General features: G+C 37.4%; 1 protein-coding gene across 1 annotated transcript; it reads left to right on the top strand.

Annotated features, from left to right (window-relative positions):
• Positions 1–397: 397 nt before the first annotated feature.
• On the top strand, positions 398–22,131 carry RFT1 (RFT1 glycolipid translocator homolog). Its single transcript, XM_072421082.1, has 13 exons — positions 398–539; positions 1,802–1,887; positions 3,726–3,842; positions 5,486–5,675; positions 6,141–6,242; positions 7,384–7,518; positions 8,842–8,920; positions 10,275–10,325; positions 10,970–11,100; positions 12,286–12,430; positions 15,295–15,400; positions 17,735–17,984; positions 19,602–22,131. Exons 1-13 carry the CDS (start codon positions 474–476, stop codon positions 19,764–19,766), a joined length of 1,623 nt encoding a protein of 540 aa, XP_072277183.1. The 5' UTR covers positions 398–473; the 3' UTR covers positions 19,767–22,131.
• Positions 22,132–23,037: the final 906 nt, after the last annotated feature.

The following is a 23,037-nucleotide window of genomic DNA, read 5'->3' as shown; positions in this document are numbered from 1 at the left end:
TATTTATTTAAAATAGTAAAATAATAATAATTAAAAAAATAGTAATATAATAATAATTATTAACAGTGTTAATGTTTTATTATATAAATCACTCTGCAGAGCGGCCCTCCTGCCATACGGTGGCAGCACCAATCTGGAATGGGTGTCTTATGAGGGATCACATGACCGGCCCTATGACAGCTGTGACTTCCGCCAGTTTGCAATACAAGCGTTCTTGGCTTGTTTAAATTGCCGAGATAATGGAAGTTCAAGTTGTCGCTAAGTTCTAGTCTATTCTATTTTAAGTGCCCACAAATCTTTCTGGTACAAATACATAGACACAATAAATAGCGTATATCAGGAAGCCGTACCCATAATAAAAATGGCGCCGTCAGACTCACTTGGGGGAGGTAGTGTTTCATAGCACAACTGTAAGGAAATAGAAGCTCAGCCTGCTGAATAAGAATACATGTTCCCCGAAACACACCAAGAACATGGGCTCTCAGCAAGATGTACTTGCAGACACCACAAAGCTGGCATCTTACACTATGCTGCTGCAGGTACAGGGGAAATACCGAATATTATAATAATACCCAGGATTTATATAGCACCAACATATTACGCAGCGTTGTACAATAAATAGGGGTTGCAAATGACAGACAGATACAGACAGTGACACAGGAGGAGGGGAGGACCCTGCCCCGGAGAGCTTACAATCTTGGGATGGAGGTAGGGGATGTGGTTGGCCTTTGCAGCATTGGGTCCTGAGTTGGAATTGCGGCCAGGACACTATCTGCATGGAGTTTGTATGTTCTCCCCATGTTTGTGTGGGTTTCCTCTGGGTACTCCAGTTTCCTCCCACATCCCAAAAAACATGCAGTTAGGTTATTTGGCTTACCCAAAAAATTGCCCTTAGCCTGTATTATTGACATATGACTGTGGTAAGGACATTGATATTGAGATTGTGAGCTCCTTTGTGGGACAGCTAGTCACATGACCATGGACTTTGTACAGCTCTGCGTAATGTGTTGGCGCTATATAAATACTGAGTAATATTATTAATAGGTAAAAAGTAATATTATTAATAGTTAATAAACATTCTGAAACCAATGACCTGGAAACAATGTGCAACCGATCAGTATAGGCTAAACATTCTGAAACACCGATCTGGAAGGAACATGCAGCCGATAGGTAATATCTACATTCCCAATTTGCACACTTGTCTTAAATCAGTGGACCTGATTTATTAAAGCTCTCCAAGGCTGGAGAGGAGACACTTTCAGCAGTGAAGCTGGGTGATCCAGCAAACATGGAATGGATCTGGTCCAGGATTGAAAACATTTGCTAACAAATAACAAATCCATTCCAGGTTTGCAGGACCACCCAGCTTCACTGATGAGAGTGTGTCCTCTCCAGCTTTGGAGAGCTTTAATAAATCAGGCTGTGAAGTTAGAGGGTCAGGAACAGTTAGGCAGAGGCAATGGCCCTAATTTATTAAAGCTCTCCAAGGCTGGGGATGATACACTTTCATCAATGAAACAAACCTGGAATGGATCTAGTCCAGAATTCAAAACATTTGCTAGCTAAAAGCAAAATACTTTGAAGCAATCCTTTTTCTAGTTTTTCTGGATCTCCCAGCTTCACTAATAAAAGTGTATCCTCTCCAGCTTTTGAGATTTAATAAATTAGAACCATTGTGTATATTTCTTTCAGTGCGCCACATCTAACAGATCACAAAGGTATGAGATAATTAGACCCAGAATTGTTGTCTGTAGAGTTCTATGGATGCACCAGAGTTAAAGTGATATTTTTATGTTCACAGGTTCTCTTTCGTCTCCTTACTTTTGCTTTGAATGCGTTTACTCTGCGCTATGTTTCAAGGGAAATCATTGGCCTTGTAAATGTGCGGTAAGTTTTTATTTTTTTACGTAGATATTTGTAACCATAGTTTATTTTCCGTTTAAGAAATAGGACAACGAAAGATTTATTAATAAAATATAAATAACAATTGTTGATAAATAGGGCCCGGATTGCCTCATTGTAAAGGAGCTGGCCAGCCATGCTTTGAGGCCTATGTAAAGGACTTGCATGGATTTTCTGGCAAACATTGTCAGTGATTCTTACCAGTTTCTGTAAAAAAACATAGTTAGGTTGCCCTAGTTCAGCGGTCACCAACCTGTTGTCCACGGCTCTGGCCAGTGCGCCCCCCGCCCTGAGCCGCAGACCATGTTTTCCGCAGGCTCAGACCTGGCATCATGACGTCACTATGGGGAAAGTTTCTTCCCTTTTGAGTGACACATGGCTCCCCGTGCATGTGCGGTCTGTGGAATTAGGGGTCCATGACGTCAAAAAGTTGTCGATCACTGGCCTAGTTCACTTCCCATATCAATCAAGTCCTATATTAAAGGTTCAACTTTTCCTATTGTCCTACGAAAAATTTAAAAAAAAATATTTATCAAAAAGAATTAAAAAGAGAAAGCATTTTGTGGCAACAAGTCAAATAAATAATTTTACTTAGTGTTAGACTAATATAACATCCTCAGTTAGACATAGCCTAACTATAACAGGTAGAAATGTATGAAAGTGGTATATAGCATTCTGCAGTGCCAATGTTAAATATCATATTGGGTCAGATCATAGTTGTCTCGTTCACCCGATGCGTTTCACCTCTTCAGCTTCTTCAGGGGACTTATAGAGACTTATATTGGTAGTAGGTAGTTGCTGATTGATATGTTATTAGCAGTGGAGAGAAGAGGGGGATTTTCCCAGTAATGTTGAGTCCTAAAGTATCCGTTGGATCTTGGAATATAGTGTATCCGTTGGGTTATGGTATTGTGTTAGGTAAAAAAAAAAAGAGAAAAAAAGAAGGCTTCAGAGAGCCCGCTGGACGAAATGGTAAAAAAGTTTATTCCTTGTGCATATAGGGAGAGAAGGATACCCCATCCTTCTGCCTGCAGCCTGCAGTCAGCTACATGCATACACATATATATATTCCAAGCATCACTTTATATGTGCAATTCCTTAGCCATATTTACAAATGCAGTTCAATGTCTAAATCCAAAAGCTTTAAACAGGAATGTTTTGGCTTTCACTGGCATGGAAGGTTAAAGAAAAACTCAAAGTTGGTGTAGGTGTTCTCTGGGAAAAAATAGGCTTCAGGTCATTGTGATTGAGCTCTGTGCTAGTTTAGGCGGTAAGTTAAGAATATTAATAAATTCAAAAAGCACCACACTAAATAAAACAGGGTGTGCTGACCTACGCTAATGCAGATTCACTTTCCTCTTTTCATCTTGATGACCACTGTCACTGGGACTGGAAGGAAAGGCAAATTTAAAATTTCAGGTTGTCACTAGAACAGAGGTAGAAGGGTTTCTGAAGACAAAAAAAAGGTTTATCTCAGTTTGGAAGAGATTAACTGTACTACGGTACTACAGTTTCCTCCCACATTCCAAAAACATGCAGTTAGGTTAAGAGGCTTCCACACAATTGACCTTAGACTACATTAATGACATATAACTATGGTAGGGACATTGGATTGTGAGCCTCTTTGAGGGTCAGTTAGTGACATGATTATAAACTTTGTACAGTGCTGTGTAATATGTTGGCGCTATATAAATACTGTGTATTAGAAAGTTTTATTAAATTATTATTGCTATTTCATTTTAGGCATACAACAAGTTTGATCACTTTTCATGCAATTAACTTTTTTTTATTGATTTCCATACCTCATTTTCTTTTAATTTTAGGCTGACCCTTTTATATACTACAATAGTGTTCCTTGCTCGTGAAGCCTTTCGTAGAGCTTGTCTGAGTCACCCTACACGGCAGAACTGGACACATACCATAAATCTAACCTGGCTAGCGTGAGTGTCACCAGACATATCATTATCATTTAACTCAAGTTATTGTATTCTGTATATTGATCTAACTATTTATTATTAAGAAAAGCATGGAGACCCTAATTACAGTATGTCAAGAATCTCCACACGTGTTATGCTTTTTGCCCACATTCTCCACCAATTGACATGGAACACAAAATCCTCTGTTCTCTGTGAAAGTTTTAAAAGTATCATTTAGAAAATACAGTTACAAATTAAAAGCATAGAGAGAGAAAACAATTAACACGTGTAGGATAGTAGGATCTAATTTGGTAGCCAAATCGAAGGTTTGTTTAGACTAAAATTGTGGGTGAGTACCAAGTAGAGCCTTCTGAACATAAACATCTTACATATTAAATCATTAGTTTTAAACATACCTAAACTCAACATTTTCACTTTACATCAAAGGGTAGACAACCCTTATATGTAAAGGAAAAATCTTATTTTTTTTTTAGTTTTTTAAGTACAGCATTCTTTTAAAAAAAAAAAAAAAAATAAAGGTGCAGCACTATCAAGACTTAATGTGAGTGCAGAGCTTCATGGCATACCTACGTCACGCATCCCGGGAGGCTTTAGCTGCTCCATCTGAAGGGGCATTTTTTTTATTAAGGGAAAGAGATGCCGATCTCACGCAAGTGCAGTGGGATCGTCTCTCTTTTTTTTTTTTTCCTTTTCAGCGGGGTATTTCACCTGATCTTGCACCTGCACAGCACAAGATCAGATGATGTGCCAAGAAGACCTAGGAAGAAGAAGAAAGAGAAGAGGGAGGATGGCAGCGCCTGGCGCAAAAAGGAAATTCCAGGATGGTGCAGGACCAAATCACGGGAAGGACCACCATCTGGTCCTGCACCATCCTGCGACCTGCGAGATAAAAGGTAAGTGTGATTTTTTTTTTTTTTTTTTTGTTTTTGGTTTAGTTCCGCTTTAAGAATTTAACACATTAATAATGAAAGGGACATTGCAAATAATTATAGGGGGCATTGGTTTGGGTTTTTTTGGAACAATTTTTCAATAGACTCCTCTCTCAAAGTCTGTTTCACTGCAGAACAAGAAGACTGAACTATCCCCATTCTAATAACATTTTCTAGTAAGCAAGAGAACCTGTAATACATAAAATCTTTTACCTTCTGTATATACAGGTAATATTGCAATATAATGATTAGATAACAGAGGATAATTATTTTTCTTTATCATTAGAAAAAAAAAGTCATGTTAGTGATTGACAGAATGTATTAGTTTGTGGTTGTTTATGAACATCATCATTGTTGAGTATTTTTTCCTGGTGTCGCCTTCCTGTCACTTTGTCTTAATATTTGTATTTTTGGGGTTCTCTAATCTGAAAGGGTTAATGGGGTGAGACTTTCTTTCCTATTTTCTTATTTTCTATCTATGCTGATTATATTCGGAGAAGTCACAAAGTAAAATTGCTCTTTTTAGTTACATTTGTTTCAAGAGACAGTTTAATTTGAGAACCCACAAATACTCATTACAATATAATACCCTAAAGGTTTTATTGGACAAATACTATACAAAAAGCTGTATCCAAAATAAAAACTGTATAACACCAATCTTTTAAAATTATTTAAATAAAGGCTGTGTGTTTCTTATTTGTTGTACAATGCTTTTAGTGTTCCATTAGGGATCGGCTGGTCATTGATTCTAGGGTGGGTATGGTTGAGAGTCTTGGAAGCCCCAGACCCTGAAATTATCCCACATTATGGCACTGGCGTTCTGGCTTTTGGAGTTTCAGCTGTGGTGGAACTTGCAGCAGAACCATTCTGGGTACTTGCACAAGCTCATCTCTTCGTAAGGTTAAAGGTATGTTCAATATATAAACAGATAGTTACTGTAAAGAAGTCATTGTGTGACCAAAAGACATTTTATCAGTTATGTCTCTACCCATTATAACAGCTTAAATGTGATTGTTTTTTCCTGCTAAACAAATCTTCATTGTTATAATAAGCTAATACAGACCTATCAGCTCTGCTCAGTGCAAACTAAAGAAGTTCCCAGAATACCACCATGCTCTGAAATACACTTTTTTTTTAACTAGAAGTGTGGCCCCACTTCTCCTTGTCTTCTAAGCCTCCTTGTTGGCCAATAAGGCATCCATCACAGTAATGGGACAATACTGGAATTATATACAGTATTAGAAGACAAGACAGGATTATGGGATCATGCAGGATTAGAATGATTTTTTCCGCCATTAGATTAATGAAAAGATTACTCAACTCTACTGGTACGTTCATATGTTCATATTAATTATATTTTTATTTTTTTCAGGTGGTTGCCGAGAGTCTTGCAATTATTCTGCGTTGTTCAGTCACTGTAATACTGGTGCTTTTCTGTCCTCAGTGGGGACTTCTTATATTTTCATTTACACAGGTAAGGCATATATCTGTAAAAGGAAGCAATCCACTATGCATTAAACAATCTGGGACTTGACTTTTCCTAAGATTGCATGTACTTTGTATTTTCAAAGTATTGCCAGTCAAATTTTGTGAATGTCATTTTTGTATTCTTTTACATGCCTAGTTCAGAAAACTTGTTAAAGATGCATTGGCTTGTCTCTGCTCCTTTACATTACAGGTTATAAGGAGAATAGGATGAGATAGAAGTGTCTTGAACTATCTAAACTTTCTCACACAATAAACATATTTTGATTGTGTTATACAAAAGTTGATACAAAAGAAATAAAAATATTTACAAATCTTTTGTAGTAATGTTTCTTAAGCTGCGTACACACGTGTAATTCATGTCGTTGGAAAGGATCTTTCATGATCCTTTCCAACGACAAAGGACTACGCGATGCATGAACGGTGCTGTACATACAGCACTGTTCTGCTCTATGGAGAGGGGAGGGGGAGAGCGACAGAGCGGCACCCTGCTGCGCCCTCTCCCCCTTCCCTTGCATTAAGATCAGTCGTTGTTCATCGTTTGTGGATCCGCCAGGACGGATCCACGTACGATGAACGACGCCGACTGTACACACGCCATATTCTCGCCCGATATCTGGCCAATGCCGATTATCGGGCGAGAAAAATCTGACGTGTGTACGCAGCTTTAGAATAGAGTAGAAACATGGGAATACCATAACAGCAAGTATTTTATTTTTAGACTTTAGGCTACGTACACACGCACAATAATTGTTGTTGAAAAGGATCTTTTATGATCGAGCTCTGTACATACAGGACTGTTCTGCTCTATAGAGAGGGCAGGGGGAGAACGACGAAGCAACACCCACTGCTTCTCTCCCCCTTACTTTCATTATGATGGTTACCTGTCTGTGATCTGTGGTTGTTCAGAAGACGGACGGACGGACGGACGGACACACACCAGGTTCTCATTCGATATCAGCCCTGAGGGTATTATCGGATGAGAACCATCTGACGTGTGTACGTAGCCTTAGTACTGCCAGTCTTCATACTTTATTATTACTGGTTTATTTTAATGTGTAATAATTGTTTATTACATTGAAAAGTCTTCTGCTGTTTGTGTGAGACCTACTTTCTCATTTTTGTTTTAGATTCTGTACACTAGTCTCCTGGCTTTGTGTTACATATTGTATTTTGCAAAGTTCCTGGGTTCTAAGGAGGCAGAGAAAAAATCCTTCCCATTGCACAGTATGAAGGAATTCCTACCTAGATACTCTGGATCTCAAGTAAGTGAAAACAAAATGGGCCTCAATTAGTTCAGTTAAGTTCTATATTTTTCTATTATCAACAAAAATGTGGAAAACTGACACACTGTGGTCTGATCTAAAACTGAGGGGGCATAAAAATTAATTCCAATAAATGGTTTTCCAAGGCCTGAAAATGTGTAATTTTTGTAAAATAATTTTTTTTGCAACTCTAAAGAGGTTGCACTTATGTTAAAACAAGTATGTCTTAATATCTTGTATTATAATTACAGTAGTAGAACCCTCTTTTTGCCTCTGGTCACTGGGCTAAGAGGACACAATGTCCCTACTGGCCAATAATCTCTCTGGTGGTGCTCCGCCCTGGTGGTGTAAGGAGGCACTACAGGACCCTGCCCCTCGACCACTGGTCTGAAAGAATTTGCATGAAGCTGCCTTTCCTGTGATAGTGTAGGTTTGCTTGATTTGATCTCTTTTTCTGTTTTTTTCTGACTCTTCTCTGTTTGCTGTGGATCAACCTCTGGCATGTTCTTTCACCAAGAACCCCCTGACTCATTTACTGACCTTCCATGTATGACCTCTGGCTTGTTCTTTTTTCAACCACACACCCACTTCCCCCCTGGCTGACTAATCCCTTTATTTTTGACCTCTGACTTATTCTTTCACAACTCTGGACTTCCTACTTGGATCTCTGCCTTTCATACATATCCCTTTGCCTATTACCTGGTCTCACCTTTCAGCCTTTAGGCTTTGGCTCTGCCTGTTTAAGGGTTTACCTGGTTGACTGTCAGTCTTTGCTCTCCCTGGGCTTTATCACTTAAGTCCTGATCCAGGACCCGGGACAGCACAACTTGAGGGATTGTCTATAGTTGGTACCTACTGAAACAGGATGGAGGATTGGAGCTTGTGTGCAGCCTTGTCACACTACCAGGAACCCAACACTTGTACCATGAGAGCCATCAAATATTAAAAAAAAGACTAAAACTTTTGATTCCATTTTTTATTAACTTGAATAATAACCCATTAGGTTTGTTCCTGAGTTGTTATACATTTATCCTCCAAGTTAGCATATTTTATAACTTAAGTTAGAAAATAAAGGATATCACCTAAACTCCACACTTTATATATTTAAAATATAAAAAACAAAAACTTCAAATGAAAACCTTGAAAAAAAAAAAAAGAGCAAATGGAAGTTAGTGGGTAAGTTGACTGGATCATACTGAAGATGGTGGCACAAGGCTGGGACGTGAGTGCCTACAGTGCACACAATATTTGTAGAACCTTCCATGGACTGGAGAAAATAAATTACTGTTTTTTTCATTTTACCTATTTATATTTTCCAACCAGGACTTCATAGACTGGAAACAGGCCTGGCTGGCCTGTAGTTTCTTCAAGCAATCATTTTTAAAGCAAATTCTAACAGAAGGTAAGTCCTGTGGATATAACGTCTTAATTATTTTTGTAACTTATTGGCAATAGACATGAAAAGGGCCTTAGATCCCTAACGACTTACAGATGGTCTAAACCTCATAAGCTGCCAAATGTTACCTTTGTTAGCCTGGAAATACCCTTTTGTGTTCCTTTTTGATTTTTTTTTAACCATATTAACCACTGGCTGTAACTGGCAGAAATTTACCATGTACCAAGTATGGTAAAGTCATGCTCTGGTTAAACTAAATCACAAAGGAGCATATGAAATGTTTTGGCTAATAGATAGGTCAGGATACTTACTTATTAGTCAGGACACTTTTATGCTTTTACAGAATAAAACTGGATATTGGGTTACTTTATTCAGTGTTTAGGTACGAATAACAGACTTATAAAAATAGTTTGAGTACTTATAAAGTGGTGAAAAGCTACCTATCAGAAAAAATGTATTACATATACTCAAATAATGGTAATTTATATTTTGACATATTTATAAAAAGATAAAAAATCACCCTTTATAATTCAGCAGAGAGTGTTTGCAGAGAATTTGAGAATACTTTTGGCCACATTGGAGATCAGCTTAGCTTCTGATTACTTATTTAGATTATCCCCACCATTAAAAAAAATGCCTTTCCATTAACTTGGTGTTTTAAAAGGGAACAATTAGGTGGCATAAGGAAAATAATTGAACACAAAAATGTAGATCTGTTGTATGATCCTCACTTTCTTTATAAATAGACCCCTTTTTTCTAGTTTGCAGAATTTACTAGTATTTGGTTAGCTTTGCCGTCTTAACATCAGCGGTAACAATATTATTCTGGTAATGTCCTGTCTTGAGTTTACTCTATTGAAGACGTAGGGATGATTTATTAAAGCTCTCCAAGGCTGTGGAGGATACACTTTTATCAGGGAAGATGTGTGATCCAGCAAACCTGGAAATTTTTTCCCAAAAGTCATTAGCTATCTGTTAGCAAATGTTTTCAATCCTGGACCAGATCCATCCCGGGTTTGCTGGATCACCCAGGTTCACTGATGAAAGCCTTGGAGAGCTTTATTAAATCAGGCCTATAGAGTGGTGGTGATTGAAACTATATTGTAATGTGTCTCCCTATTTACAAACACTTTTACTGTGGTCACGGTATTACAAACAATACTGATCGCAGTGAATGAATATAAACACACTATGCATTTGATGTTAATCAACAAACAATGTTTTTAAGCGAACTGATGTACCATGATGGTGTTAAGAGAATACCACAAAACCCAATTATAAATGATTTCATAGGCAAGATGCCTGCGACCTACCTACATAGGAACATGAACTAGACTTTTAATTTTGTCCTTTCATTCAGGTGAACGCTATGTAATGACATTTCTGAATGTCCTGTCATTCGGCGATCAGGGTAAGTTCACACTAGACTTGTGTTGTTTATTTATCTATGTTTTTAGAGTGGGTTTAGCATGCAAGGACTATATCCTAACTGTAAAATCTGCATTGACAAATCAGCTTTGTAAGTTAGTAAAATGGGTGAAACCATTATTATAATTTTGAGTAATTTAATGGTTCATATTTTACTCTGCAGGTCATGTAGTGTGTGATGCTGTGGCTATATCTGTCATTTCCATCCTTAGCTCCTGCACTACCTGGCTGGTAGAGTTAGCTGAAACTTCAATTCAGTAAGGGCAACATGAAAATGATCTGTTTTTAAAGCTTTCTGTGGATATTCCAATACAGTTTCATAACACTATCTGGTCTTAGTAATTATGATATATAACTGGTATGGATATTACAAGAAATTGAATATAATTTACAATTACATTTTTAAGAGTAATTCAAATCCAATGTCTATTTTAAAGACTGAAGAATGCAGTGGATACATTTCAAATGAATATATGGATATTTGGTGTACAGAAATATTTTAATAACTGTTTTATTATTTTGTAGAGCAAGGTTAATAAACATATGTTTGAACGTAAAAGTACACAAACATTTTACCTATTTGCTAGATTCATTAACTACTCTTCCATTCTGTTTTTCCTTTTTTAGGAGTTTATGACATTGTGAACAATTTGGGCTCACTTGTGGCACGATTTATCTTCTTGCCTATAGAGGAGAGCTTCTATGTGTATTTCTCAAAGGTTCTGGAAAGAGGAAAAGATGTTCAGAGTCAGAAAAAGGTAGGTCACTGTATTTTCTTACTAGACCCAGCTATAGCTTGGATTGTAAATCAGATGGAATAGAGAGAAATCAAGCCATGATTGAAGCCTCCAACTAGTATCTTACTGACTTTTATGGCATTTTGATGGGGCATACTCTTAGGTATGGTCCACTTCCCATTTTTATAGAAAAAAATTGGAATTAGAATATTAATTTAAACAATTTTCTTTGTTTCCTAAGTGCTCTAGCTTATGCATTTCAGTTTTATTACTTATTTTATGGAGTGTTTTTCTGAATCTGGCAAGAGTGGCATTGGGTTTATGTAGCAAAAATTTGCTTTTTGTTTAAATGCCCTAGTACTTGTCTCTTGGCCCGGGGTAGTTTGTGTTTAGCTTCCAGTTTGTGTATACATTGCAGAAGGAAGTTGTCTTGGTCTTTGGGGGGGCCATGTATAACAAAGCATGGATAACCTTCTCTAAATGTTACTGGTTTAGATGGAAGCCTAAATCTTAACAAGGGAGGTGCAAAGCAATCTTATTTTTCTGTTTCTTTTTTTTATTAACCTATAGTGATTTGGGAATAATCAGTCTTTTTTATGTCAATATTCTTTATTTAAAGAAAAAGGGGAACACCCCAAAAAGATAATGTATGATCCCCTTTTTACCTACCTATTAACATATTTGATATAGTTTTCCTGCCCCTACAACTACTTACTAAAGACAAGTTATTATGATTCTTCCTCCAACTATACACTCCCCTTTTTTCCTATTCCTTTCTCCCCGCTATCCTTCTCTTTTTTATCTGCCTTCAAGTTTTTTTTACCTCTCTCCTCTACTTCATTTCTCTTCTTAGTAATGGAAAATGTTTTTCTTAGTGACCTGCCATTAATCATAACTGGTTTTGTACACTGTTCTATTGTTAAATATATTTTACTGATGATATTTATCAAGATGGAAACAATGGACCTTGTATTCATTGTTTGATTGTGAATGGTTGCTGAATAAAAATAAAGTACAACAAAAAACAATATGAACAGCAGTAGAATTATCATAGTGCTGGATAATACATGAAAATAACAATGGCATCTGTAGCATCTTTACATGTCGTAATGTCATTTTTGTGTTAGTGATTAATATTTTGTTCTTACTTTTCTTTTTTCTTTTCTTTTTTTTTTTTTTTTTTTTTTTTTTTTTTTTTTTTTGCAGGAAGAGATTTCTGCAGCATCTGCAGTCCTAGAGTCACTTCTAAAACTAGTAACCTTGATTGGCCTTATTATCATTGCATTTGGATATGCCTATTCCCAGCTAGCACTGGATATTTATGGGGGATCTATGCTGAGTGGAGGTTCTGGTATGTCAAACAAGCACTAAGTTTATGTCTAATGGCACAAAGTATCTGCATTCTATATAAATTACCAGTTGTAATTAAAAAAAAAAAAAAATCTTGGTAAAATGGAAAACCACCAAAGATTCCCACCTGTTTAATGCAAGGTAATGGCTATTTATTTGAAAGGTGGCTTTTCCTTCGTCTATTTGGCATTTGCTGTGTGTGCCTGAGGCAAATTCAGAGTCTCCACCCAAGAATAAGTGTATTTGGAGCTAAGCCTAGATTTTTTTTTATCATGTGCTGGGAGCTAAGCTTAGTGCTACTTAAAGCAGAACTGAACTAAAAACAAAAAAACTACACTTACCTTAGATTCTTTAATTTCACTTGATGGCGCTGTTCCTTCCCATGATCCAGTCCCGCATTGTCCTGGAATTCCTCTTTGTCCCTGCGCTTCCTCTGCTATCTTCTTTTTCTTCTGCCCGGACATTTTCTATCTTCGCTTTGTCTTCTTATTCGGTCTGCTTTCTTCGTCACCCGATCTTGCACTGCGCAGGTTAGAGATCGGGTGATGTAGCCACTGTTAAAGGAAAAAAAAGGGAGCCGATCTCGCTGCTCATGCCCTTCTATGTATAGTAAATATGTTACGTTTACGTACGCTTTAAGTTAAAAGATCAAGACTGTAGCCTCAAATGAAGAGCTCTCTGCACTAAAAAAATCAACCCTAAATGATTACCCTAGTTTAAACATGTAACAATAATAATAATTAACACAATTTATTTTTCGTAGATGAGCAAAAGCAAAAAGTAACGGGACTTTAAAGGCATCAACCATATAACAGACAGAACAATTTTATTTACATATATCAACATCCATATATAAAATATTTTATCTCTCAAAGTTTTTTGCTTTTTAATAAGCTTTTATTTATTTTGACTTGTGATGTGGCTTTTGGTAAGACTGTGAACAGTTACCATGGAGTTCTACTAATCTAACAAATAATTCTTTTTCATCTTTTTGTTTGGGGACTTCAGTCAGTTCCCTTGGTTGGTGCATTTGCCTGCCTTAATCTGGATGGCTTTGTTTGGCCAAAAATGCAGATATGACTACCGGTACTTCCTCTCCACCACTCAACAGCAATCTGTTGGGTGTCTTCCAACACATGGCTGTGTCTGCTCCTTCCCTCCCCACCTATTTCCTGCTGTCTTCATTCTGGTTTAACCAACCTTTCAAACTCCATAAACCAATGAATTTGCATATCAGCAGAGGAATCTAGACTAGAATGTAAATGCTAACTTTACATTTTTTGTTGCAAGATTTATAGATAACTCCACTTATCATCCACTCCACTGAGAGCAGCAAGACCAAGTGCTTTTTCACCATTACTTACTTTTGCATGGATTGTTGTGTTTTTAATTATTGTCGTTGTTTTTTTTATAATTTTTTTCTTACAGCCTTTCTCAAACTTTTTAACATGGGGGAACCGTTGAAATAACCTAGTTATTTAGGGAACCCCTTCTATAATTACTATATACACAGCTCACAGTACATTAGTGTTCAGTAACAAGAAAGTCTCCTATATTACTGGACAGTGAGAAGAATGCAACCCCTTACAAATAGACAAAATTATCATTGGCATTAATTAAATTGATCTGGAAGCACAAATTGTTTATTGCCCAAGGAACCTCCAGCAACCTCAGGAAAAATAAACCTGGGGTTACTTCCTTCCCCTGTGACATCCAGACAAGAACTGTGAATTGTGCTTGTAGCATGTGTGATGTCACCAGGACAGAAAGGCAAGAAAAGTATTTTTAACATTTATAATTATTCTTCAGTCTACTAGGCATTTTACCCCCCCCCTTATGTGTCCAAAACAATAAAAAAGGCCATTCAGGTTTTAACGTATTATTAATATTACTACAAGAATTCATGGTGAGGGTGTAAGATGAGTATAATTCTTAGTCATTGTTGGGAGGGGGTAGCAGGATGAGCGGAGCTGCTGAGAGAACATCTTGGATAACTTCTGTGAGTTTTATGGAATAAAGCAGAACTAAACTAAAAATAAAAAAATTACACTTACCTTTAATGCTGCAGATCCCTCAATGGCGCTGGTCCTTCCCATAATCCGGGCCCGCATTGTCCTGGAATTCCTCTTCATCCACAGTGCTAAAAAAAGTAAAAATGTTGTTTTTTTACTTTATTTAGAAGTGTTGTCTACCCTTCTATGTAAAGTAAAAATGTTGAGTTTAGGTCCGCTTTAAGTAAACGGCAGCTACACAGGTCTTTAAGGACTTAAAGCTCATTTGCTGCTTGTTCCAGATATGGTTTTCAATACAAATTTATGGCATTACCACTCCTCTGTGGAAATCAATTGTTGATGGGTTCCATAGTAATGTTTATATCTGTACCGTGGATTTTAAAATGGAAAAACTCTCCCATTCTGTAAATACTGAAATTTTTCAGTAAAAAAGCGAGAAAGGAAGACCTGGTTTTGGCCCTTCTTATGTATTTCATGTATTTTACTATTGTAAAAACTTGCAAACATGTTTGAGCGTGACACTTTTTTGGTTTAACCTTAACTCAATAGCAAATCCATCACAAAGAACATAAGTTATATCAAAATATTTTAGTAAACATAAATGCATTTTTGAATCATGCGTTTACAATTTTAGACTGGCATTATCAAGTTATGACTGCATCCCCAAATACGGTATAAGGATGATGTTACTATATATGAAATAGTATAAGTATGGATGTCTGAAATACTCCATGAATCACTAAACAAAACCTATTACTAATGAGCAATGCTGTAGATTTATACATTGTTCTAAATGGGACTTTCTTAAAAATGATTCATAGATAATGCTATCAATTTATTGTGTATTTACCAGGTCCTGTTCTCCTTCGCTGCTACTGTCTGTATGTTCTCCTTCTGGCCATCAATGGTGTTACCGAATGTTTTAGCTTTGCCTCAATGAGCAAGGAAGAGGTAGACAGGTGAGTACAGGAATGACAGAGATTAGCATGTTGACTTTATTCAAAAACTGAATAAGCTATAATTTTTAAGGTTTTACTTTTACAGTTGTTGAACGAAAACTTATATATATTAACATATTAATATGCATGGTTTTGATTGGATTGATGCTCAGGCTAAAGCGTTATCTCATTCGTAAGCAGAGATTCATGTATACCCATGACACTTCATCCTGACTACACAACCTACACCCTACCTAAAACTGTATGCATACCCAATAGGTTTTGTTGTTATAAAGTAAGGAAGGGGTTGGATTTGTTTTTTTTTTTTTTATGGGAGGTTTCCACTACCCTCTTTTTCTGGTGAAAATTCTAAAATGTGGGAGTGACACAAATAAAGAGGCTACGTGGACACAAATAAAGAGGCTACGCGGACACAAATAAAGAAGGTACGCGGACACAAATAAAGAGGCTACGCGGACACAAATAAAGAGGCTACGCGGACACAAATAAAGAGGCTACGCAGACACAAATAAAGAGGCTACGCGGACACAAACAAAGGGGATAAGCGGACACAAATAAAGAGGCTACGCAGACACAAATAAAGAGGGTACATGGACACAAATAGGCTACGTGGACACAAAGAAAGAGGCTCTACACGGACACAAAGAAAGAGGCTACGCGGACACAAAGAAGGAGGCTACGCGGACACAAAGAAGGAGGCTACGCGACACAAAGAAGGAGGCTACGCGGACACAAAGAAGGAGGCTACGCGGACACAAATAAAACATGATGGGTTTTTATCCCAATCCATTTACTTTTAATAGAGAACATTCTATATTTTCAATAAACTCATTTTAAATATTATTACAGTGTTTTTGTGCGCACTTCACATTTTTTACAGGATTTGCTATTATATATTTGTGTTGTAGTATAATTGTAAAGAACTGTAGATACAGTAGGTCCTCCAGACAGTATAATTTATCTGCTAGGATGCCCTTGTTGGACTGTTGTGCACACCACTGATGGATTATTGAACACCATTAGAGAAAAGATAAAAACTTCAAGGGTGGTCAAAAGTAGCAATTATTTGATATATCAATAATAGATAATGTTGCATTTTCTTTTTTCTCTGCAAAAACATCTTACGTTTACTTTTAGTCACATACAGAATAGCAGGATTGCATATTACAATTATCTCAGTGTGATCCTTCATCTCAATGTCATCTCTGTAGCAGTAACATAAGAAAAACAATTAGCATAATTCCATGTGCACAGTCCATGATACCAATATATTTAAATTTTTGAATTATGTCAAGTTTACTGAAAATATATTTGAGTGGAATACATGGAGCATATGCTTCTGAATGAAGTGACCCAAACATTGGACTGCTGATGACTTGCTGTGGGCTTCCATCTCATTGACGTTTCTAAGTGACTTGGATATATTTGGTGATTTATTGTTGATTTTTGCTTCTCATATCCTTTCAATCAGCATTTAAATCAAGTAAAACACATTTCAAAGCTCTTATGCTTAAATCAAAGAAAACCTGTATTAGGAGACCTATGAGGGCAATTGTTCTACACCGTCTTCTGAAAATGCTAGTTGTCTAATCTGTAAAAGCATGCTGCAAGTGAAAAGAGAGGTTGGTAATCCTGAGTTGCATATTTATCCGGACTGTTCCACTCCGAAAATATTCAAGTAATTGGATTATCACAACAACTAGGCAACTAGCACCTTCGATTGTATAGTTAGTAACTGGCAGCCTACATGTCCCCAAGTGGATGTTACCTATTAAAGGCCTCCTGTAATCCCCAGGAATTGCATTACCACACTTAGTTTGGAGAGGGGTACCACTCTAAGCCAATTAGGGTTCTATGGCTTTGCATAATCTTGTAAATTCAACATGCTTAGGTGAAAACAGACGGTAGTCCCATCATTGAGCTGCTTCTCTTTTAACATACAGTCACAATCCTGGACCTGACTGCCTTGCTTCACAGTTGTTAGTCTGCTGGGTGGTCTGGGACTGGACAATGCTGTTTGGTAGCAGTACCTGGTTTGCTGAATTATTGTTAATGCAGGGTGGGCTGGGGTTGGACATTAATGTCTGGTTGGAGTGGATAGATCACTGGTAAGCATTTTCCAGGTAGAATACTTCACATTTATGTATTTCAAGTGTTATTTTTGTCTGCTTATGATTCAATTTTTATCTTGTTTATGTCTGAGAACAATGAATCACGCCTGAATTATTGCTTTTCTGTTCCCAACTGCAAAAATGCCTAAAATATGAATATTTTTTTCATCCTGCAGTGCTGAATGTCTATTTAATATTTATTTTTCTGCATTTTTTTTGCCAGGTACAATTATGTCATGCTGGGCCTTTCACTAAGTTTTCTCTGCCTCTCCTACTACATGACCCTTTGGTTAGGCAGTGTGGGATTTATCCTTGCAAACTGTTTTAATATGGGCTTGCGGATCGCTCACAGCTTATTCTACATTAGGAGGTATTACAGGGAGAGCCCTTACCAGCCCCTCGCCGGGCTTCGTCCATCACCCGCCGTCATTGGTGTGCTTTGTCTGAGTGCTGCAGTAACTGGATATTCAGAGGTAACCACGTGTTCACTTTTTCAATTAGATGTTTTATTCATTTTTAAATATGGTTATAATAACAGAATGTTAACATGATAATAGAATTGATATAAATCGATTATAGAATTTGTATAGACATGCGGGTACAACATTGACAGAACATGTTAGAACATTGCCAGATGTGTTTTGTCTGTGTACCCATGAACAGGAAGTGAGGGGAAATCTTCCTTGTTGGGACACAGGCAGCATTTTTCCCTCTCCAAAACAATATATGCAGTGGCTGAGGATTTAACCTTACAATAGACGCTAATTTATGTTTTCAATGATGCTTTGAAAGTTTAGGAGATCAAGGTGTTACTGCACACTGTAAACTTCTCACAGTGCTGCAGCAAGTCAGATAGAGTCTTATTTCCTAGCTGAAGGACATCCAGCATCATCTCCCCTATTCCTCCCCAGCCCGGCTGTTCCTGACCTGTTCTTATATTTATTTTATTTCAGTTCTTTTAATTATGAAAAGACATTACATAGGTCAGTCTACTTGCTAACACAGTCTGCCTAGGAATGCCCACTCTAGATTAAAATCCATCCTATCAAGGTGTTTTAAAAAGAGCCAGTTCACTGGGCCTGATTTATTAAAGCTTTCCAAGTCTGGAAAAGATACGCTTTCAACCTGGGTGATCCAGCAAACCTGGAATAAACTTCCTAAAAGTAATTTTTTTGTTAGCAAATGTTTTCAATCCTGTATCGGATCCATTTCAGGTTTGCTGGATCAGGCAAATTTACTGATGAAAAGTATATCTTCTACAGTATAGTATGGGGGAGCTTAAGTAGATCAGTCCATTTGCATTAAGGCTGGGCACTCTTGAGAGGGGTATTGAGGCTGGGCTGTGATATTTTTTAGAAAGCTGTCCCCTCCCAATAGCCACGATTTGCCTGCATTACATAAGAAAGCACAGAGAGCCAGTGATTAAATAACTGCGTCTAAAATTAGAGGTGAAATAAAAACAAAAAAAGCTTTGTTTAAATATTTCATTAACATGTTAATATGAGAGAAAAGGGAAAGAATTATGAAAAGCTTTACTTTTTACTTAAAGGGAAAGAATTATGAAAAACCTTAAGCAAGGTTAACGTTAAATTAAAATTGCAAACAGACATTTCCTATATTGGGACAGAAGGGACAGAAGGTATTCCACCTAGTTGCTTAAAAATTTCCCTTGCCCTTGTAACATCACAAATCTTCCCGTCTTCTTTCGGGTTTGAGATCCTTCTTCATTCGTTGATTTGCCAGGCCCGAATGACATAGCTTGCATGACATGCATGCAGGGATTTATTCATTTCTGGAATTCTTTGCCTGTCCCTTCTGCATCTGCCTGCTTGCAATTTTTTTTATCCAGTTCCACTTTAAGTTTGAGTTTAGGCTTTGAGCAATTTGTGTAATGAATGCTACAGGGTGTTTGTACAAGATTTTCTTTCTGTGCAGCATGAGTCTCTTTGAAGTCCAGTTCCTTAGTGGTAAATACATTTGAATTGACTGCTTTATTTTGGACTTTCAGTTCTTGTTCCATGGTTCATTAATTATTCATTGGTTCATCCTTTAATTCATTGGGAATTAAACCTTTTTATTTTCTTTGACAGATGCATCTGTGCTGTGATATGGGCTGGCCTTACCGCCTTGCACACATCCTCATTGGAGGCCTTTGCCTGGCTGTGACACTGGCCGTTCTTGTCCTTTCAGAAAGCAAACTGATTCATTTTATTCGTAGCCACTTTCTTTCAAAAAAGCCAAAGAAGAAAGTTTAACAAAAGTTCAGGACTGGATAGGTGGGTATTTGGAAATGAGTGTAGACCACAAGGCCACATGGTATTCCTTTTTATGTGTGGCTATCACATCATATGGTCATCCTATGGACTCAGCACGGTGGCTCAGTGGTTAGCACTCTGGCCTTTGCAGCGCTGGCTCCCAGGTTTGAATCTCGGCCAGGACACTATGTGCATGGAGTTTGCAGGTTCTCCCTGTTTCTGCATGGGTTTCCTCTGGGTACTCCGGTTTCCTCCCACATTCCAAAAACATGCAGTTGGGTTAATTGGCTTCCCCCCAAAATTGTCCTTAGACTGTAATAATGACAAATAACTATATTAGGGTCATTAGTTTGTGAGCTCCTTTGAGGGACAGCTTGTGACATGACTATGGACATTGTACAATGATGTGTAATTTGTTGGCACTTTATAAATGCTGGATAATAATTACCAAAATGGTGACACCAGCAAGGTAAAGGGGGGAAACAGGAGATTAAATACTGTATTGTAGACTAACACAGGACACACAGATCTCCATTCAAGAATGGTTTTAGGGACACTAAAAAACCATAAAGTATTTATTTTTTAAACTTGTATAATTTTAATCATGGGGTTGGCAAATTATTTAGGATTAAATTACAGATGGAAATATAACTTTTTGTATTGTCTCACTTTTCTTACAATTGATTGCTGATGTTTACATTGTTATTAAAGGGCAGTAGGAGTGCAAATATAACGGTTTTCTGTCATAATGAATTAAAGATTTGTAAATTAAATTGTAGACACACATTTTAGATGTCCCAGAAATCCTCCTAAATTGAAAGTTTTGTCAAACCGGGTAATTCACAGTTCAAATGTGATATAAATTTGTACACTTGTCAAGAACTGTGTTGTCCATTTAATCAAAATTTAATCCAAGGAAATACAAACCTGTTGGGAAAAAATCAAGGTGACAAAAAGACCGTAATGCTGCGTACACACTGCCAATTTTTGTCGTTGGAAAGGATCTTTCACGATCCTTTCCAACGACAAGGGAGTGCACGATGCATGAACGGTGCTGTACATACAGCACCGTTCATGCTCTATGGAGAGGGGAGGGGGAGAGCGACGGAGCGGCACCCTGCTGCGCGCTCTCCCCTTCACTTTCATTACGATCGGCTGTCGTCCATCGTCCGTGGATCCGGCAGGTCGGTCGTCCGGACGATGGACGACACCGACTGTACACACGGCAGATTTTCGCCCGATAATTGGCCGATGCCGATTATCGGGCGATAAAAATCTGACGTGTGTACGTAGCTTTACACGTGGCTAGCTTAAGAACAACAATCTTTGCTTATCACGTAACCTGCATACAATGACTTAAAATGATGGTATCTCTACTTGTTCACTTTTGCTCAGATACTGCTAATACTAGGGGCATTGCAGGATTTTTGGGTCATTTATCTGGTATTTACTGAAATACTGGCGGAGAATCCTCTAAGTCAATGTGCTTTCAATAGCAGTAATTGCTTTTGCACCAGAGAATGTTTGATAAAATGTCAGCTTCATTGGTTTATATATTTATGTTTGACTGTGCTGTACACTGGATATTCTTTTACATCCAACTGGAAACAATCCTGTTTCAGGGATTTTTGGCACAATGTTTAAAGCTGTGTTCATAACTAAATATTTATTTGTTCCATGGAAATGTTGCTGTTGGGCTCATTCATAAATGTTGATCAAATGTCACAAGGTAGATTCTCAGATTTCTCAATTTCTTTAGAGTATTTCCTCTTAGGTTTGAATGATCCTAGAGCACTTTCTCTAATAACTGAATGTTCTGGATTGCTTTCTCTTAGGATCAAATGTTCTTTATTATTCTTAGTTTGTGTTGCATTTGACACTACTGTACTGCTTATTTTCACCAGAAATGTCAAAACATCATTACGTTTGACAGTAAAACAAACAAGATTTACCTACCAGTTGTTATGTTTGCCCTGTGAAAGAGAACTTCAATATCACAATACCATTTTACACATAATAAAACATTTGCAAGGGTTTTATGCATGCCTTTTGCACAAATGATGTTTAGTTCATACAACTCTTTTTTTATATAAGACATGTTAGTGTCTGGAGTGTGATTGAACCTGTGCTGTATATGTATTTCCCTGACAATAATATGCAGATGACATAATGTCCAGTTGTCCTGTAAATTAAACTAACAAAGCACTAACAATATGCTTAAACAATGGGATTCTTCAGGGACCTATTTAAGCATATTTTTGGTGCAATTCAATATATTGGGATTTGATGTTTATCACCATCAATATAGGAGCCACAACTTGTTTGTATGTCCTGTAAATTGTCCAAAATAAAGACTTTGCTAAGACCATGGTTTCTTCTCATCTTCCAGAAGAATAATTGAGTAATGATAGAATATACCTGGTTCTTTGGCAGTAAATCTGAATATCTGTAGTGCCCTTCCCAAATTTTTCAGCCCAGTGGGGGGAAGCTGTAGCTTGGTGGTCAAAAAGTCGTCAACACACAACAAATTCGGTGTTCCAGTTTTAATTTTTGCCATAGGTATCCCGTAACTCGTATATTAGTCAGCTGTCTACCACCCGCCTATACTTTTCCTTACATTCTAATGCCCACCCCATTAATATGTCCCATTTTTCCATCGTCTTTGTATTATGTCCAAACTGTCCAGTGTCTGTAGTATATTTTGTAATGCCTGTAATAGCTTACAGTTTAATGGTGCAAAAATTGAGGCTTACTTCACACACTCGTTAAAACAAAAAATGGCATTTAGCTCCCTAAGGTGGAAACTTTTCCTATGTGTGGGGGGATGCACTTTGGTAGAGGACATCATCACTGTGTTGCATTCCTAATGCCAATAGGTGAGCCCCACACAGGTTTTCCTCTTATTTTAGACAGTTGTACTAAAAAATAAAATTTGCTATAAATTATTGAACTTTGCTGGAGAGGACAATCTTTCATCAGTGAAGCTGGGTGATCCAGCATTTAGATTTCTTCAAATTAATTTGCTAGCAGATGTTTTGAATCCTGGACCAGATGCATTCCAGGTTTGCTGGATCAACCAGCTTCACTTATAAAAGTGTATCCCCCCCAGCCCTAGAGAGCTTTAATAAATCAAGGGTCTATGACCGTGACCTCAGGAGGCCCTATAATATTTCCCTTTCCTCCCTATAATGAAACGTTATGTAGGAAGAGGAGAAGGAATGGCACAGATTTACAGCACAGAAGGTAATTAGACATTCTTGGAATGTGGGAA

Source organism: Pyxicephalus adspersus, chromosome 8, assembly GCF_032062135.1.
Source record: "Pyxicephalus adspersus chromosome 8, UCB_Pads_2.0, whole genome shotgun sequence".
NCBI lineage: Eukaryota > Metazoa > Chordata > Amphibia > Anura > Pyxicephalidae > Pyxicephalus > Pyxicephalus adspersus.
This window is presented reverse-complemented; position numbering and strand designations above follow the sequence as displayed.

Coding starts and splice junctions, on each gene's coding strand:
- RFT1 (XM_072421082.1), top strand. CDS start 474: ATGGGCTCTCAGCAAGATGTACTTGCAGACACCACAAAGCTGGCATCT. Junction 540..1,801: donor CTTACACTATGCTGCTGCAG/GTACAGGGGAAA, acceptor TTATGTTCACAG/GTTCTCTTTCGTCTCCTTAC. Junction 15,401..17,734: donor AGCAAGGAAGAGGTAGACAG/GTGAGTACAGGA, acceptor TTTTTTTGCCAG/GTACAATTATGTCATGCTGG.